The sequence below is a fragment of the Nannospalax galili genome, unplaced genomic scaffold (assembly GCF_000622305.1).
Source record: "Nannospalax galili isolate Female #2095 unplaced genomic scaffold, S.galili_v1.0 scaffold49, whole genome shotgun sequence".
In the NCBI taxonomy this organism is placed as follows: Eukaryota; Metazoa; Chordata; class Mammalia; order Rodentia; family Spalacidae; genus Nannospalax; species Nannospalax galili.
This window is the reverse complement of record NW_008359444.1, coordinates 1,009,399-1,029,506: the sequence shown is the minus strand read 5'-3', so window position 1 is coordinate 1,029,506 and position 20,108 is coordinate 1,009,399. Positions and strand designations below refer to the sequence as shown.

General features: G+C 48.9%; 1 protein-coding gene across 1 annotated transcript in view; it reads right to left on the bottom strand.

Annotated features, from left to right (window-relative positions):
- Positions 1–20,108, bottom strand: part of Inpp5a (inositol polyphosphate-5-phosphatase A) — a 192,161-nt gene that overhangs the window by 58,512 nt on the left and 113,541 nt on the right. The window contains exons 5-6 of the mRNA XM_008823156.2: positions 12,322–12,385; positions 5,636–5,739 (exon numbers count right to left, since the gene is read on the bottom strand). Coding sequence (XP_008821378.1) covers positions 5,636–5,739; positions 12,322–12,385 — 168 coding nt within the window. The remainder of the gene's footprint in view (positions 1–5,635; positions 5,740–12,321; positions 12,386–20,108) is intronic.

Genomic DNA, 20,108 nt, shown 5'->3' with positions numbered 1-20,108 from the left:
TTGTCCAGCTGCATCTGCCTGTGGGACAACAGTTTGCCTGACACAGGGCTGCCCAACACTGTGAATGAAGACTTGAACTGTACATTCTACTTTACTTTAAAATTTAATTTACACAGCCCTACAAGAGAAAGCCTTCATGGCCTCTGAGCTTTGGCAGCAGGGATCGTATTGGCAAAGAGGAGCCCTTCCTCCATCCCCAGCTTGCACCTGGGAGGAAGGAGCAAGTGTCTCCTCTTCTTGAGGATAGGAGCCCACAGGGAGGAGAGCCTCTACGGGGCCTGGTACAGGGGTCTTAGGGACAGAAGAGCGGTGAGAGGCTCAGGTGCTTAGCTGATGACAGAGGAAGGAAGAGACTGTCTCCTCCATGGCGCCTGGTCAGAGGTGATCACATGGGAACTCAGTTGACTGCTGAGAAGACATAACCTGCCTCAAAAAGCACTCAGAGGCAGGCTTGGGAAGTTCTGTGGTCAGCACCTTACTCTCTATGTAATAGAAATAGCTCAGTGCACTCCCTTTAGCTCCATGTCACTCTTAGCCACAGTTCTTGTTCTGTCACTTGCTGTAATAACCATACTACCTTGATATGAGCTCTCCAAATATAACTCTCATTTCTCCCACTCGAGCTCAGCCTTCAGCAGCAATTTGCTCCTGGTTCCAAGGCTGCTGCCGTTCCAGTCTAGGCCCCTCCATGTACAGAATGTCCCAGACGCCTCTCCACTTGTTCAGCAGCAGACATGGCCTCTTGGCTCTCTACCCCTCACTAGCTTGAGGGGCTGGCACTGCAGGGTCAAAGGCTTCTTCTGCCCTATGTGCTCTAGCTAATACCCAGGGCAGGTGTGGGCTCTTACACCCTGCTCTGAACCCTGTGAACACTCAGTGTGAAAGCTCAACTCCCGAATCTGAGGATATTTACCCTGATTGATTCCAATACGGCTCGCCATTGTTTCTTTCTGGATTTTCTTCTAGATGAATATGTGAGCTATTGATGAGGTTTGTGTCTTCTAACTCCTTTCTATAAAATTGGGCATCACGACCACCAAGCAAAAATTCGCTGGTTCTGTCTGGCCACATCTAGCTTAGTATCTGCTCTTTTCTTTTAATGACTTTGTTTCCACAGGCTGTTTGCATGACCCCTTCTTTTTTTATTCTTTTAAAACAACTTTATTGAAAAATGATGAACATGCTGTCATTTATACATATTGAAGAACCTCTGACCTCCCCTCCCCTTTGCTCTATACTAGCTCCCATGAAATCTAAACGCAGGAGAAAACCTACAACACAAATTTATATTCTGATCTCCATAAGCATGTCATACTATGCAGGGGTCCCCATACACATCATGATGTACGTATCTCTCTCTCTCTCTCTCTCACACACACACACACACACACACACACATACTCCTTAGGTCATTATATAGTGTTTATATGTATATTTATATTTTTCTAAGTTTTCTGCATTTAGTTAAAAAAACATTTTTATTGAAGTTTTGCAATTTTCATACAGAGACATGACAGGAGGTTTGCATAGCAAAATTCTTACTTCAACCAGGAGGAAACTGGGGCGCAAACCCTGAAGATCTACTCCCTTGGTTCTGGGCAGAGGTTCTACCTGTCTGACAAGTCACCGCCCTTCATGGTCAAGCCTGAGCATCTGGGTAGATGCTACCTGGCACTGGCACACAGGAGTACACCCCATCAATAGACCATCAAGGGGCTTTCTGACAAGAGGACTCCTCAGCAAGGACTCCTCAAACACCTTCTAGTTACAGCATACTGGCACACATGAATAGATGCACAGATACACGTACATGTGAACATATGCACACACACTAAAAAATGCCTGTGCTTGGCAAGCAGAATGGGGAAGGCCCCCACAGAGAGACACGGCGGCAGGAGCTCAGGCCACTCTAAGGACCTAGAGGCTCCCAGCTACAGAGCTGCTGTTGCAAATAGGGACAGTATGCAGAGCTGGGGTGGGGCTCAACTCTGATGTGCCTCCTCCAGCAGGCCATGACCTGGGACTTTCTGGTCACTGACTACCTTCTGAAACCTTTACTCATGGACTCAGAGCAGATGGGGATGGCAAGAGCCTCATCCCCTGTGGTGGTGGCATAAGGCTCTCACACGGCTTCTCTGTCAGAAGGGCCATAGCCACCGAAATTGAGCCTACACAGGCCCAGGAGGACAGCACAGCGCTCACCTCGTGAGGCCTCTGCTCAGTCCCCCGTTAATAGTGTTCCTTGAGCCAGCAGATGGATTGCGAATCCAGGCAGCTTCATCTGCTGAAAGACAGCATAAATCGCAGCGGAGAAAAGAGGGGCTGCAGGGAGGTTATCGCCAAGCAGCCCTGTGGAGGGAGGCCTGCTCAGAGCATTAGTGGAATTAATTCATCTTTCATGGGCGCTTGCAGCAGGGCCTGTGATCTATGGTAACAACCAATTTCTCACCACGGGCAAGAGGAAAAAAATGATTCGGTCCGATCGACTACACAAATCTGCTTTTTAAAAATGGCTTCACGTTATCTGGAGTGTTGCTCCCAGAGGCGTCATCTGAAATTCATACTGAGCCAGAAGCACCCATAAATCAGTAGAGAAAGTTTTGTTAGTTTTAGAAGCAGAAGGCCATCATTATTTGGAATTGCATTATGCCTCCATCACGGTAATTACATTTAGATTATCCTTAAGTGATGGCAATAAACGAAAGAGAGATCAGTCTTCAACTAATTCTCTCCCCAAATGTGCTGGGTACAGTGAAGGCCTGGCAGGGAGAGTGGAGGGGCCAGCTCAGGCGGGGCCATTGAGGCCACGGAGGCTCCGGACACAGCTGTCACTGGCCATGTCTACACAGGAGCCCTGGGTCCTACCCTGTGGAGTGCAGCATGCTATGTGAGGTTCATTAAGAAGCGTCACAGTGCTGACAGGATGTTAGAGTCTGTGAATTAGAAATAAAACATGGGAATGCACATGTACAGCCCATGACATACAAGTGGGTGCATGGGACCCCAAGACATTCCGCAGTCGGATACTCATACTTCTCACTTCACAGATCTAGGAGCCATACACCACAGTAGTCTGTGGATCAGCTGGCTGCTAGGTCATAGACAGCAACTTGTTTTCTTTAAGTTACGACTGGGGTCCACCTAAAGACACGCCAAGGCCTTCCCATGTTGCAAGTTTATTCTTCAAAGATGCATCCTCTCCTCTGTCTCCAGACACCATGTAGAGGTCCCTGACCAGGTCTGCTAAGTACAGGGAGAGTCCAGGCCCAGGCTGGAGTCGTTTTTCAATAGGAAGATGGCTTTTCACATTCGGCCCAAGGCCTCACTTTGCCATGAGGGGATGGAAAATTGCCTCAATGTTGGAGAGCATTCTCCTAGATTGACGGCAGGGCATAGTCAAGGTGTCCAGATAGCACAAGACTTAATTTCCTAGGCCATCAGGGTCAGTGGGGCAAGAGAACCATTAGCCAGAGAAGCCCTGAGGCTGCAGGTAGGAGCAAGAAGGGCCTCAGACAAAGCTCATAGTCAAGGGCTGTGAGGGCTGCTAGGGGCCAGGGGCAGAGAGAAGTCAGGAGCTCTCAAGGTGTCCAATGGTCTTCACTAGCCCAGCCTCTCCCCTTCCCATACCCACTCTGGACAGTGACACTTTGCTGAGACACCAATGCAGAAGCCACAATGAGAAGATCTGTCACCCCAATTCTAGAATTCTAAGGCGTGAAGTGAGGACAAGGGCACCAGGGTGGCCACACATACTTTGGGGACAAAGACTATTTGCTAGGTCCTCAGAAGGAACTGCATGTCCACTGAGACCCAGTGTGGAGAGGTGTGGGAGATGCACAGTAAAACTGCACTCAAAGGAATTAAAACACAGAGCACAATGCAGGGCTTATCAGAGCATCAGACATATTCAGAGCTTTCGGGCAAAGGGCAGATACTGTTCATAAAGCCTGTTGGGGAGTACAGGGTGCAGGCCTCAGTTCAGTCATGTATGAGACACAGGGAACGTGCACAGTCACAGCTGTGCTCTATCTGGATAGTGCCCACATGTCTGTTCATTCTCAATGTGTGAGGTACCTTAAAGTAGTAAAGGAGAAAGTGGCAAAAAAAAAAAAAAAATGCTGGGGGGGGGCACTGCCTCAAACACTGTCTGCCCCAAGAATTGCCACATGCACCATGGCTTATGCCTGTGCCCAGCACAGCCCTTCAGTGCACCTCACCTGCCCCACAAGGGATCTCAAAACCTCTGCAGGCCATATGCTGTCCTATCCTGGCCAGCCCTGGCTTCCAGGCCCACCCTGAGCTTGACAGCACCCACCATTCCCAGTTGGACCCCTCACATCTGCTCTGGTCATTTAGAAAAAATGAGAGCTGAGGTCAGTGAGGCCCCAAAGAGGACTCTGGGGGAACAGGGTCAGGTCCTGGCCAGGCAGAGGCACATACTCAGCAGTTACTGGTCTTCAAAGCCAGATTCTTAGCCCATGGCTTCTCCGTGGAAACCACAGCCCCCATGAGGTCCTTCCATAGAATGAGGCCACATTCAGCTATAATTGTCATTACAAACGGACACAGAAGGCTGGGAGCTTCCCTGCCATACTCGTCCATCCTCAGAATGCTTGAGAGGAGCCAGGGAACTGAGCCAGGGTAGGTCTGAGCCAGCAGAGGAGAAGAGGCTGTCCCATGGACACATCCTTGGCCTGGTGATGATAGATGAGGATGTCTCACAGTGACAAGAGCACACAGCCTTCACAGAGGCAGATGATCACTTCACTCAAGGCACCATTACAATGCAGATTAATAAAGTAGTGGCCTTGCTAAAAGCTAGGTCCAAGCAAGTGTCCTATTGCACACCTCACCAGAGGGAACTGCAGAGCAGTCCTTCCTTGGCCTGGTTAGACTGGCCCCCACATCATGGCAAAGGTGAGACCTGTGTGAACAGCCAACAGCCTTCAGATCCAGTTCTCAGTTTTTCCCACCACAACATTCAAACCACTTCCAGCTAGGGCACCCAAAAACCTCCTGTAGCTTAGCAGGTAATTCAGAACAAGGGGTCAAAATGAAGCCTGAAGGAGACCACTCATGTCTGACCAGAGCAAAAGAAAGCAGCTTTTGACTTTTCAATTTCTAAACTCTGTGTGTCAAGCAGGTGCAACTGCGGTATGTGTCATTAAGCCATTAGCTGTGTTGGCTGCTATGTCCTCACTGGTTGGGACAACCCAGAGGCCTCCTCTGTGAAAGGGGACCAAGCCCCACTCTGGCACCACTCTCATCTCCAGAGAAAGTGAAGGAGCACTGTGTGCAGTCCCTGAACAGCCTGGCATAGCAAGACATAACACATCAGGGAACACAGTGACTCCCAGCAAGCCAGGAGAGAGGAAAGCCATTTTCCTACATCTTTTGAGGATGCTTCTCCTGACTAGAAGTGATGCATTAAGAGTTTACTGATGACATAACCTGAGCTCTTAGGTTCACTGTGCCTTTATCCAGGGCAGCCCAGATCATCTCCAAAGTCCAGGAACAACAGTTTGAGAGAGACAGCTGGTTGTGACTGCTGGCAATGGAGGGCAGTCCAAACCTACGTTCACCTCTGATGATCAGTGCATGGCAAGGAGGCACCAGTCCTCACACACATACACACCTCAGGGAAGTAGTCCTGTGGAAATTTCTCCTTCTCCAGCATGGGTGTGCTCTCCAAAGTGTCTGAATAGATCTCCTTGCCGGTGACTTTTTTGTACTTCTTAGCTGGAAAAGACAGGAAGATGTCATGAATTACTACACCCCATCTAACAAACCATGCTCCCGGGGGGCCATGCCCTATCAGAGTAGCCCTAGGGAGGGAGCAATGGCCCCACACTGGCAAGGGGCCAACTGCTGCTCTGGGGGCACTGGTGGCTCATAAATTCCTGTTCCACGACCTGGAACCTGACACTCCACTTCATTATCCCCTAAGAGCTCCCAGCCTGCAGATTTACAGGGGCTAATTGGCACCTTCTTTGAAAGCCGTGAATATATTTGAGAGGGCTATGGAATTACCATTCACTCAGACCTTCACATGAATTTATTTAATAACATTGATTTCCTCTTCGCACACAGATGGCATCACTCATATTCTAGGAAAGAGTTTTTATGTGAGATAGAGAGAGGAACACAGGGCAGGCATTCTTCAGACCTGCTCTGCTAGCTGCTGCCTAGACCCACATGCATCCCCCAGGGGATAATGCTCTCTCACCCCTCCTGGACTGACAGAATTCCAGCAGGCCCTGATCCCAGTCCTCTCACAGGCAGGTCTGGAGATAGTCCTTTCTATGGACAGGTGTCTCACACCCTTGGTGATGCATGATAATAAGCATGGGAATGTATGCTTCACAGCCTCCTAGGCAGCATACAGAGGACTGCTGGCCTCTGCAAGGTCCCAGGGAATTCAGGCAGCATTTGGCCTCCAAGGGCACTGCAGGAACTAGACCCAGTCCAGATGGCGCCTGGTCTCCCAGCTGCCAGCCCCAGCACCCCAAAACCCAAGCCAAGAGCAACTGGTCTCAAGCTGAAGCACCTGGGTCATCAGCTTTGGGACTGCAGTTGCCAGGATTTTGTGGCAATGTCTTCACATCCCATGAACAGCAGGACTTGCCTCTCCACAGCAGGGATGGTAGAGCAGGCAACATGAGTTGACTGATGGATGTGGTCCCATGGACACACTGAGGCAGAGGCTGAACCCAAGGTCAAAACAAAGTGCTGGCTGATTCTAAGGAAACAGTTGGAGCCAGGGGTCCCCACCCAGGTCTATGATCTGGTTTGGGCAGTGCTCATTGCTCATGATGTACGGAACAGGGGCTTGAAGGCTGATAGGAGTCTGTCCTAAGACTAGGTCAGCTGTGAGTTGATTGTACCCTGGGTCTGTGATCATATTCTTCTGACACAAGAAAATTCCAGAGGACTCGAGTGTGCTTTGTTCTGAAGCTACCACCACCACCTTCACTGAGGAAAGGTAACTACGTGTCCCTCACTCAGGGAAAGTGGGGCTGTGACAGAACATGGGGCCAGTACCCTGAGGTAGGTGGTCCCAGTGAGCCCTATGGTGAACCAGAAGTACACTTGGCCCTGGGAGCATTTGCTAAAGATGACTGTGCTAGATAGCTTCAGTTGTCAACTTGACACACCTGGGTATAGGGAACCTTAATGGAATTATTACCTCCATTGGACTGGCTTGTACCCATGTCTGTGAGGCATTTTCTTGATTGTTGAATGATGAGGGAGGGCCCAGCCCACTGTGGGTGGTGCCACACCTAGACAAGGTGGTCCTGTGTTGTATAAGAAAACAGACTGAGCACAGGTCAGAGGATCAAGCCAGTAAGCAGCATTCCTTTGTGTTCTGTGCTTCAGCTCCTACCTCCAGGTTCCTGCCCTGACTTCCCTCAGTGATGAACTCTGACCTGGGAGATATAAGATAAAATAAAACCTTTCCTCCCCCAAACCAAGTTGGTTTTGGTCAATGTTTTTAATCACAGCAACAGAAAGTAACTAGGACAATGCTCATACATCCTACAAGATGGCATTTGACAGACAGTAATGGCTAGTCAAGCTAGGGTAGCAGTGTCTAGTGGAGGAGCCTGGAGAGTGAGAGATGCTGCCAGGGGTTGGCAGTGTGAACAGATATCCCTGGTGTACCCTCCATCAGACCCTTACAACTCAATGTGCCTTTATATCTTGTCATCACATTCATCCCTGCAGTGGGCCCTGTGCTTCTGAGATGATGTCCCACCAAGATTGGGATGAGGCTGAGCAAAGGGGAAGAGCAGAAGCTGATCTGTGTACTGAGCAGAAACACACAGTGTTCACAGACACCCAATCTCATGTCTAAAGCTGTGGAAAGAGCCACACCACAGTGGGAGAAGATACTGCTCTGAAGCTCGGCTCACTACAGGCTCCTCAGCAATGCTGACTGTACCACAACAGTCCTCCCAGGGGCCTGGTCCCTTAACTGAAGGTGCATACCTCAGAGGAACACCTCATGGGTCCTGAAGCTACAGCACATGGCTGAGGGAAAGCAGTGCTCTGTGTAGACACAGGTGAAGTGACAGCAGTGGCTGCAGGAAGCCACAGTACTTAGGAATCTAGAGGGCTGTCATTTCTGAGGAGGGGAAAAACAGGAGGGGGGGTCACCTAAAATTGACCATTTTCAGAGCCAGTAGAGTTCACTCATGTCCCTCCCTCCACCATGGCCTCCTATGTCAGCACAGACGGTGCCGCCCCCCAACCTGTGTCCTCTGGGCTCATGCTGCACTGCTATGTATTCTGACAAACGCCTAAAATGTCATGTACCCCTCGATACAGAATCACATGTAGTAGCTTCTCTGACCGAAATATACCTTGTGTCCCAGACTCACAACCTTACCCTGGCCAACCCCTCTGCTCTCTCTGTGCCTCTATAGTTCTGCCAGATCAGACAGTCACAGTGGGGCCACACTGCACAGTCCTGACGCCACTGCTTTCACCTGCTCACGTCTCTTGATGGCTGACCAACATCCTGCTGCAACAATACACAGCTCATTTTGTAGTTTCTCATTGATTCTGATGATGGTTACAGGGTTTTATGGCTGATTTTCTTGTCTATGGAAAATAGTCCCCTCTATTTCCAGTTTGCCAAAAGGTTTTAAAAAATATTTTATTTTTTAATTTTATGTGTATGAGTATATTGCCTGCATGTGTGTAAGTGCACCTATATCATGCAATGCCCATGGAGGTCAGAAGGGGGTGTTCGGTCCCCTGGAACTAGAGTTACAGATGGTTGTTAGCTGCCATGTGAGTGCTGGGAAATGAACCTGGGTCCTCTGCAAGAGCAGTCAGTGCCCTTAACCACTGAGCCGTCTCTCCAGCCCTGAGGTGTGTTTTTTTCATTTGTTTTTTTTTTTTGTTTTTAATCAGGAGCACTATCTGAATTCTGTCATGTGCTTTTTCTGCATCTACTGATTTGATCATGAGGCTTTCTTTTAACTGGTTGATTGATGTGAGCAATTTTATCAACTGATTTTGGAAGACAGAATCAGCCTTGCATGTCTGGAATAAATCCTAACTGATCACGGTATACAGTTCTTTTTACTCGTTGATAACATTTTGTTCAGAGCTTCTACATTTTATGTTCATGAACCAGTCATTTTCCTTCTGTGACGTCTTTGTGTGGTTGGGGAGCAGTGCTGGCCTTACGGAGGTCACAATGCATACTTCAGCTTCTGCCTACGAGTGTTTGTGTAGAACTCTTTCTTAAATCCTCAGTAGAGTCACCAGTGAACCCATCTGGGCCTGGCATTTTTTTTCAGGGAGTTACCAATTACTGATTCAGTTTCATTAACAGCTGCAGGTCTTTTCCACTGTATAGCCTTAGCACAAGTACTATGTTGCTCTTGGAACTGGTCCACTATGTTACTGAACTACTTGTAGCACAGACTTGTCATAACATTCCCTTATTTCTGTGATAGCAGCCATGGGATCAGTGGTGGTTCCTTGCTCATTTCTCATACAAATAATATATGTTCTCTCTCCTTTGTGTATCAATTCAATAGGTCTTTTCAAAGAACCAATTTCTCTGATTTCCTGTGTTCAATTCCATTAATAACTGCTCTAATATTTACACACACACACACACACACACACACACACACACCACCACCACCACCACCACACCACCATTTATGGCGAATTTAGCTTTCTTTTCTTCCACTTTCTTATATCCCAGCCCTTGTTATATTAATCTTACTTATTTAAATGACTGGTGTGATTGCTCCAAATCTGTCATATCTGAGTCTAGGTCAAAGTGTTGGTTTGTCTCCTCAGCCTGAATTTTTTACCTTTTAGCATGTTATTGTCCCTGAAAGCAGAACATGAGTCACCGGGTCAAAGAAGCAGACAGATGAGCTGGGCCAGGGTCATGTCCCTGTAGGTGTGGTGTCAAGACACTAAATCCCTCTTCTTCTCATCATTAACACTTGTCTCTGCTGTCTGAGGACTTCCAGTGAGACATCTCACAGGTCAGAGCAGCTCCTGTCTTCCACTGAGCCTGTATCCTGGGCTGTGATCTTCCCACTGCTCTGCAGGCCCCATCCCACAGACAGGAAGGCAGAGGCTAGGCTGGGCATCTCCCTTTCGTGGCCAGAGAGCCTAGTAGGCTTGGCTGGGGACTCAGCTCTTATGAAGGCAGGCCTTGTGAAGCAGAGAGGTACTTAGCCTTTGCTGTGAGATCTCTGCAAGGCTCCTCAAAGAAAAGCCAAACACATGCATCCTGGGAGCTTCCTCTCCAAGACTGCGCATACCAGCACCCAGAATCCAGCCAATTCTCATCGTATGTGCCCACAGGTCTAGTTCAAGGTAATCCTGCTCCTGAGAAGCATCACCCAGCATTCACCTCTCTGCTGGGGGCAACAGCTTGCCTTGTGACCTGATTCCCTGTTATACCCAGAAGAGCTGTTCAGCTTTCTTCGGTGAAAACAGGAGCCAAGTCTTCCACACATCATGTGTTAGCCCAGAAAGTAGAAGTTCCCTCCTTTTCATCTGTATTTTTAGGAAGTTGTAAAATTTCTAACTAGGGTCTTAGTTTTCAAACCAGGCTGCTACTTTTTAAAAGTTTATTCAAGCTTTTCACCAACTCCAGATTTTTTTTGCTGTAAGTCACACCAAGTCAGAACAGTGAGTGCTGTGAAGAGCAGGGGCAGGTGTGCCCACCCTAGCCTGAGGCCACATAAGCCACATCAGTTTCAGTAGCCACCAGGTCAGGCCATTGTGTTTGCAGAATCAGCATTCATCACAGAAGGAAGCATGCTGAGTACCTGCCCACACCTAAGTTGCTTCTACCACTACTGGCAACAGGAAGCCCTGGGTAAGGTTTTGCTGGAGTCAACTGTGGGTTAGTCATGCACTTTCTAACTTACTTTATTTGGCAGTAATGTATATATACAAATGGTTAAGAAAACAGCTCCACGGATTCAGAACCTCCTAGGCCCAATGTTCACATTTCTTAAAGGCTACTGTGTCTTTCTCCAGCTTCACTGGGGAGAGTCCATGTGTGAACATCATTGCTGAGGATGTGGTGCTGGTACATGATGCCCACACAGCCATGGTGAGCAGCCCTGGCTGCCTCGTTCTGGTCACATGCTCAGAAGGAAAGCCAGGTGCTATTCTGAGAAGACTGCAGAAATACAGCAGCTGGGCAGTGACCGCCGCGCTACTAGCCAGAATCTGCTGGCCACAAGAATGAAGCTGCTGCTAGCGCAGAGCAGAGCAAAGGTTCCTCGATGTCCTAGGAGGGGACCTGGCTCTCAGATGAACATTAACGATGAGCCTGGACCAACCGACAAAGCATGTGACTGGGCTGCTTACTGGTTTGGTTCACTGTGGAAAACTGATGAGCGACAGCGGGAAAAGAAAAGGGTTTATTTTGGCTCAGGATTTGAGGGGACAGTCCATCGTGGCAGGCAGTCATGATGGCAGGGGTGTCTGGAGGCTGTGGTGGTGGGGATTTCCTCACATCTAGGTGATCAGGAAGCAGGGTCAGGCTATAAACCTCAAGACCAGCCTCCAGGGACACACCTCCAGCTAGTCCCCACCTTCTAATGGTCCTACAATTGCCACCCCCCAAAAAAAAAAAGCTGCTAGCTGGGAACCAAGTGCTTAAACACACGAACAGGGAGGACACTGCACAGCTACACTGTAACAGTTACCTTCACAGTTACTATGACCTCAGTGACATTTCAAATATGATCTAGCTCCAGAATGACATAGAGGTTCACATACTTTAGAAGAGGCTGTATGGAATAGACAGATGGGACCCTGGTAAAATTCCTCCCACTTGGGTAACAGGTGCCCCCAAAGACTGCAGATGAGTGAGCAGGTGGAAGAGCTGTGTCAGTAGTGGCACCCAGGCACAGTGCAGGCCTAGTGCTAGCAACTAAATGACAGTGTTTCTTACAGCCACAAATACATCCACTTCTGTTTCTGAAACATGCAGTCCTCCTGTTCAGTCTCATTGTCTCGCTTTTCACAAGAAAAGGACAAAGAACTATGTACGCCTTCCTCTGATCGCCTATAAGGTCAGAGTCCACTGATTTCGGGAGAAGAAGGGCTGGGGTTTCGCATGTGGCCCAAGGCAGGCAGAGAGGCCTGGGGCCAGCAGCATCTCCCTCACAAGGAAGCCAGGGAGCTAGGTCTTCAAGAAGTGAAGTGACATCAAACCCAGACCATGCAGGACTTCTCAGGACAAGGCCAAAGAGACCCAGAGAAGCCAGATCAAGGGAGGGGCCACAGAAATAGATCATGGAAGTCAGCTTGGAGTCTTACCTTTAAAGTCAAACTGGTAGATGCTTTTTAAGGATTCATGAAGAAAATAAAAGCTTCCTAGTGCCTATAAGAGCAAAAAGAAAGACAGGGTCAGAGGCAGTGCAGGTTGGTTCTCGCCTAAGAACAGGCAATAACAAAAGTGGCTCCTTTAAGGGAAACAGAGAGACACACTGTAAATTCAGTACCAGCAGCTGAGACAGAGGTGTCCACAGTCCAGCCAGCACCCACCACCCAGTGCAGTGCAGAGATGAACTGGACAGCTCCTATAGCACAATTCACTCAGTAAGCAAATAACTGTTGTATTGCTACCACAAGCAACGGGAGCTGGGCTATGCGTCTTCAGAAGAGTTGGATGCTCAGGAGATCCAGCTCCCCTTCCCATGCTTTACTCATCGAATTCCACAGCTTAACACACACACACACACACACACACACACACACACACACACACCCCATACATCTACCACTATCACAACGATGTATGCATAGCTGAGATTCACTATCATGAAATCTGAAGGAAGGAAATAAAGAACTTTAAGAATCATGGACCCAAGTATAGAATCAGTCAATTCCCACCTCAGTGTCCACATAAGAACAGCCTGGGTCCCCAGTCCAGAATGCTCACCCAGGGACAGGTCTGGTCCCCAGTTCAGTGTCCACACAGGGACAGGTCTGGTTCCCCAGCTCAGTGTCCACACAGGGATGGGTCTGGTCCCCAGCTCAGTGTCCACACAGGGACAGGTCTGGTGCCCAGCTCAGTGCCCACACAGGGACGGGTTTGGTCCCCAGCTCAGTGTCCACACAGGGACAGGTCTGGTGCCCAGCTCAGTGTCCACACAGGGACGGGTCTGGTTCCCAGCTCAGTGTCCACACAGGGACAGGTATGGTCCGCAACTCAGTGTCCACACAGGGACAGGTCTGGTCCCCAGCTCAGTGTCCACACAGGGACAGGTATGGTCCCCAGCTCAGTGTCCACACAGGGATGGGTCTTGTCCTTCTGCCTCAGCATCTATCTACACAGGAAGAGTCTGGTCCACACTTGCTATCCTCACTTTGACGGACCCCTAATGGCAGCAAGCCAAGAGGTAAAGCTACGTCTGTTGGCAGCTCAAACAGCTCTTTCTATCCCTTAAGAGATAAAGCTCAAATTCTCTGGAATACTACTTGGTTTTAGATTCTTTCTTCAGGCTATTAGACTCTATAAAGACTCTGGTTATCAATGCAGGAGGCTCTGTTCCTCCAGCCTTGCATCTGCGGTGCCTGGCCTCTGGGCTTGCACATACTACATGGACTCCATCTGGCATGTGCTTGCGTGAACTTCTACCTGGTGGCCTGGGACTATGTTGGCTACTTCCTAGTGGGGTACGGAGGGATTCCCCTCTCCTCCTTTCTTCATGCCTTCTTACCTCCTCCACCAGTCCCCAGATACTGGTTGATCATCCCCTGGCCCCCCCTCCACTTTTCCACAGAGCTCACATCCATGCTGTCAGGCCCAGAACCCAGTCTCTACTGCAATCCTGTGGTTCGTCCTCCATTCTTCCTCTCATCCGCCTACATCCTGCCAGATACCTCCTCAAATACGTGCTGTCCATCCACTGTCACCTCTGGAAGATCCCAGGGCTCTTCTGGCTCATGCTCTCTGTCCCCATTTGCACTATGGCAAGAAAGCTCCTCTGCTCTGTGCTGGGGTCCAACAGGACCCACCAAGGCACATATTCTTTGGGTCACATGTATGTGAGCAACCCACCTTCACAGAAGAACCCAGAAGCAACCAGTTTTAAGCTTGCCTTCTTCTCGAGGTGGCCTCAGTAAGTTAAGACTATGGCTCACACAGGCATAGGGTCTCAGCCTCTTCTGTGGACCAAGAGAGAAAACTGTAGGGTTGGGCCTAGAATGAACCCAACACCTGCTCAAGGCCCACGTGACACACTGCCCTGTGCAGGATACCTCTCTACCTGCCTTGGGGAAGGAGAACAGGAGAGGGTAACGAAGGCTCTGCCTCCTGAAAGAAAGAAGGCTGACAGGATATTGTGACCTTTATGACAAACAAATGGAAAGCAAGCTGCAATGTGTATACGGAGGCTGTAGTTCAGTCAGAAAATCCATGGTTAGCTCTAAAAATACCTAAAGTCAAAGTTCAACCCAACTTTCCAGAGTTCTTCCTGCTGTGTCAATATGGCCAAGGTGTTATCCATCACAGGACACAGGGTCTGTATGGTGGTGTGCTGTGGACTGCCACCAAAAGTATCTGGCTTGACAGGACCCAATGCAAAGCGCACGTCAACAGTACATCTCCACACTGGGAGTACTGACACCTTGCCTTTTCTGCTAAAAAAGAAACCCAAGTAATATGCTTTCTACATATTTATAAATTCATCACAAGTGCTTATTCTCTGCTAGTGAACAGTAGTCCAATCTCTGCTGTGTTTCTACCATAGCTCTAAGTATGGGGTGGGAACCCTGATGCACCATAGTCAGGACTCCCAGCTAATAGGGCACGTGACAGGGGAGTATGTAGAGGAAACCTGGCCTAGCAGGGTGGACCAACTTGCCAGACTCTTAGCAGCCACACAGCATAGTGGAATTGAAGCATTGGTACGATAGTCAGACACACTCTAACCTGAGGGGAGAGCACAGCCCCCCGCGGACACACTCCAGCTGCAGCAACCCCATGGACACACTCCAGCTTTTGGGAAAGTACAGCTACCCACATGTTGCCAGTGGTAGGTCCAGCTTGCTAACAGGAGTCAACAATAGAAGCCAACTGTGCACACATGCCCACTGTGGAGTCCTAAAGCAAGGGCCACCTGCATCTAGGCTCCCTGATCTAGCTACCTACAAGCCTGTGGGAGTGGGGTTTCTGGTCTAGAGCAGAAGCCTACAGAGAAGGGACCTGAAGCTATTAGTTAGAAACACCTCCATTGCTTTATATTCACAAACAAATTGGTCAGGAGTAATCCATCATTTCTGCTGGGAGGGTTGTAGCAGAGCACACACCATTAACCCAGACTCCTGTGTGGAGCTCTTCCAGGAAATGACTTATTCTTAAACTCAAGCCAATAGAGGCACACAGTAGAGTCACTCTCTCAGATGCTGTGAATGAGGGGGCCACACAAGCATTTCCCTCGTGTCATCCTAAGAGGTAACAGGCCCTTTCACCTGAGCCAAAGTCCCTGTGAAAATGCTATACAGCTTTCATAGCACTGTGGGCAAACAGAGAGCTCCTAGCATGCCTCTAGGGAGGCCCCTCAAGTACAAATGCTGTGACCACTGCTGAGACAGACAAATGTGGGGCAGAGATGCCCCTTCCACAGGTCAGCCAAGCTCATCAAAGGCAACACAGAATCAGGCAATTGACATTTCACAGGAGACAGCACCACGTTGTTTCTATGGATAAAGTGTCTTCAACTCCAAGTATTTTTTTAAATGTAATCACTCTACGAGCAAGAAAACACTTTTTAAGGTACAATGACCACTAATCTTTAGGACTACCACCACAGTTGTTCTGAATTAGAATCAATGTACTGGATGAACCATGAGTAGGCGAGACCTCACCTACTCCTCCTAGCCGAGCAGACCTCTGGACCCCAAAGGTAGGAGGTAGCCTTGCCCCACAATGCTAACCTCAGGTCTAAACTTTCTCTTATGATCAACCTCAGCTCCACTCTCCAAAAGCAAACTTCAGGAGATCAGAGGCAAACCTCTCACTGCTTACACTAAGCACCTCTGCAAATCTACCTATCTTGCATTCTGAGCATAAATCCTACTTGATCTTAGTGTGTTTTCATATCCTGTGAGATTCTGCTTGCTACTATTGTTTAGTATTTTTGCCTCCAATCTTGTTTGTTTCTACCACAATGACAATACTCTATTCCAACTCTTCATTAATGTTCAAGCTGCAAATCAGTTAGGTTCTTCCCTTGGTAGCACAGAACACCAGCCCTTCTCTCTTTCAAACACCTTTCCTTCCCTCCCTTCTTTTGTGAGACAGGGTCTTGCCATATAGTCCAGGCTGGCCTTCTGCATCAGCCTCCTGAGTGCTGGCTGGGATTACAGGTATGCTCTTTTATTTCTGAGTTTCAGGGAATCTCACTCTCTTCTCCTCCTCCCCCTCCTTCTCCTTTGCCCTTCAGGTGACAACACTGATCTGAATAGAAAGCCCTACAAAGTCTTTCCTGTCTTTTTCCTCCTCCCTCAGGAGTGGCCTCCATCCCATCTTTGGTTGGTAAGGTCACATGCATGTACTATGCTGGTCCTTTCTGGATGAGACCTTGGTGACTGCACAGTCTTCCATAGATCTCTCAGAAGCCCATTCTCCCAATTCAGGGTATAGGTCATCCTTCCTCCCCTGGAAAACATGGATCTCTCCTGATTCCCCCAGCATCTTCCCATCACCATGTTCTTCCCTCTACATATCCATCTCCACTTCATCTGCAAATTCTACAGACTACAGACCTATCCACTGTCTATCTCTAAACTTCTGTTCCCTCCTGGGGATGCCAGCTTCAAATGGATGCTGCTTCTGCCACTGCTGTTGCCCCCTGGGTCACTTCTCCACCCAGCAGTCAGACCAGCCTTCTGTAAGAACACTCCTTCTGTCACTGTACTCACACAGGTCCACACATCTGCATCTCACAAGGCTCCAACCATTCAAGTCATGTAGGCCTGGGCTGACCAAGGTCTCTGCCGTTTTGTCTGTGACACCCTTGTTTCTCCTCTTCTAGGTACTTCTCACAGGAGTCCCTTGCTTTTCCAAGTCTCCAAGGAAATGCTGCCCCCTCAAAGCAGCACAGGTCTAGTCTAGCACCCCACCTTTCCTTCAAGTTGCTGCATCCTCCAGTTGCTGGCCTGTCTCCATACCTGACTTCTTAGGGAAAGCTCATTGAGGACAAGAATATGACACCCCCCACCCCCCAGAGCAGAGCTCCAAGTTAGAGGAAAGATGCACAGTGCCCTCAGGGCATGTATGGCTAGTATCTCTGACCCAGTGTACACTGTCATCTGTTCAGGTCATAAAGATGACCTGAAGCACGGCTTCTGAGAGGCTGAGCATGCTCACGAAAAATAATGTTTTTCTGACCATACCCCAATGGTAAGCCCTGAAAATTCTGGCTTTAAAACAATTTAACAGATTGAGTAATAAATCAAAGCAAAGTTACTTTAACATTCATTAGATTATAAACAATAATAAATGAAACAAAGCTTTTGTTTCAATCAATGCAGAGCTTTATTGATCCTTCCCTGTATAATAAACTCATGGACGACCAATCTAATTGGATGAGGCAGCATCGCCGCCCGTCACCCCAGTGTTATGGGGGGTGGTACATGGGAAACAGCTGCATTTAGCATGTCACTGTCATGGGGCGTCCTCCTTCAAGAAGCTTTGTAACCAACATGAAATGAGAACTGACGCATTTACAAAGTGCTGCCTTTCCAATTTCAGTTCCTGGGGCCGGACAGGAGATGACGGCACAAAGCTGTCTCCCATGCCTGACCCTCAGCACCAAGCCCCTCTCCAGGCCAGCTGCTGGCCCAAGAGATGCACATGTAATTTCATTCCATCTCCCGTCCAACAGCCAACATTAGAAGTTAATTAAATTGGTTGTCCACTGTATTCATCCACTTACAAAGTTAATGATATTCTGTCTCTGAATTAAGGAGCATTTTATAAAGCGTGCACCATGGGAGTTGGCATGTTGTACATGGGGTGCTGAACCCTGTCACAACTCCTGGTTGTTGCATCCCCAATTAGGCAGCCTGGGAAGGGCCAGGGCCCTGTCCTCCAGGGCAAAGCACAAGTCATCATGACAGCAAGGGTAAACACCACACACAACAGCCACTTAATATCTCAATAAATTCTACCAGATTAGTACGCCTGTTAACATTTCACATTACCATAGTGTGAAGCAGCCAAAATAGAACAAGACAGCCTTGAAGACGGGCTGTGGGAGGGGGTACGTACCCTATGGGTGTGGATGGTGAAGGGGTGGGTGAGCCTAGGTTCCCACTAGGATGAGACACCTGGGTAGACAGGTGGGGAGGGCTGTGTACTGGGTCGTTCTCACTGTCAACTTCACACATCTAGAGTCTGCTGGGAAGGGAGACCCTCAATTGAAGAATTACCTTAATCAAACTGACCTAGAGCACATCTGGGGGGCATTTCTTGATTGCTAATTGATATAGAAGGGCCCAGCCTGCTGCAGGAGGTGCCACCCCTTGGCAGGTGGTCCTGAGTGTAAGAAACTGACTGAGCATGAGTTTGGGAGCAAGAGCTAGAGAGCAAGACAGTAAGCAGCATTCCTCCACGGTTTTCCCGCTTCAAGCTCCTGCTAAGTTCCTGCCCTGACTTCCTTCAGTAATGGACTGTGAACTCGAAGTGGAAGCCAAACAAACCCTTTCCTCTCCAAGTTGCTTTTGGTCATGGTGTTTACCACAGCAACAGAAAGCAGCCAAAACAGGGGCCTTCTGGAAGATAGAGAATCATAGTGGCCAGAAGCATGTCCCTTGCTAGGAGAGCTCACTCCACAAGCACTCACTGGCACTTTTTCTGGGCCACATGCTGTTCCAGGTACTGAGCTGCATCACCAACAGCCAGAAGCCAAGATGGCTGCAAAAGATGAGAGCAGCACCTGGGGACACCAGCTTAGCCTGGTCAGCCACAAACCGGCACCAACAGGCCTGACTGACTGCTAGGTATGAGTACAGGGCTAGTCCTGTCATGAAGGGCTGAGCTCACCAACAGGAATTAAGAGTGGAGCAGAGAGTGCAGATGAAGGTCCAGACCCAGGGAAGGTAGGAAAGGAGAGGGAACTTGTAGTGGAGGGAACAAAGGGCAGTTGAAGAATAAGGAGTGGTCACGGAGGACACAGAGCAGCCAATGGGGACAAGAAGTGGTCAACAGAGACAAGGTGAAGCCATGGAGGAGGGGTGAAGGACGGGAAACAACCTAGTGGTGAGCCAGGAAGGTCACCCCAGGTGCACAACATTGCTGTCATGCCACAAGCGCAGAGGGCAAAACACAGCCTATATCTCACAGAATAGAAGCCAGGGGTCACATGAGCAGCCAATCCACATGCCATAATTATCTTCATGCTCCCTGCAAGATGGCAAAGCGGCCAGACAACAAATCCCGAAAAACAAACAGTAAAAAGAGGGCAGAAGGATGGGGCACCTGCACTGTAGCCTGGCATGGAGAAGGTCCTAGAATGTGCCATTTCTGGCAGCACTGAAGGCATCAAGGAAGCATCTAGGGGGAAGAAGTACCACAGCAGAAATAAGACATGGTGTGCACAGGCCAGCAAGTGCCTCAAGCAGCTGGACGGTCACCTGCTGCTTTGTCTACTTTCCTCTATTTCCTGGGTGGATGTTGCTCACAGATGGGAAAATGAAACCCTCCTGCTTGTTTCACTATAAGGGACACATGCAGGCAGGAGAGTGCAGGCTTGCAGGTTCAGTCCTGCGGGCTACCTCCTCACCTGCTTGGGCCATGATGAGAGTGGCTGCCAACCCTGTGGCTTTCTGCACAGTTCATGGAAACAAAGCCAGGCAAGGACTTCCCACATAGGCACCCAGATCAGCTTTGCACTGACACTCCTGAGGTAGCTCCTCAGAGCCAGAGCCCATGCAACCTGGATGCTTTTGGATTACACACTTTGCAAACTGAGTTTTGATAATGAACAAAGAAAAATATCAACTTTAAAATAACACCTAGCTTTAATCATTAAATTTATTGTTATACTTTTTCCATGTCTGAATAATTTCAGAAATGAATCAATAGACTTTCATGG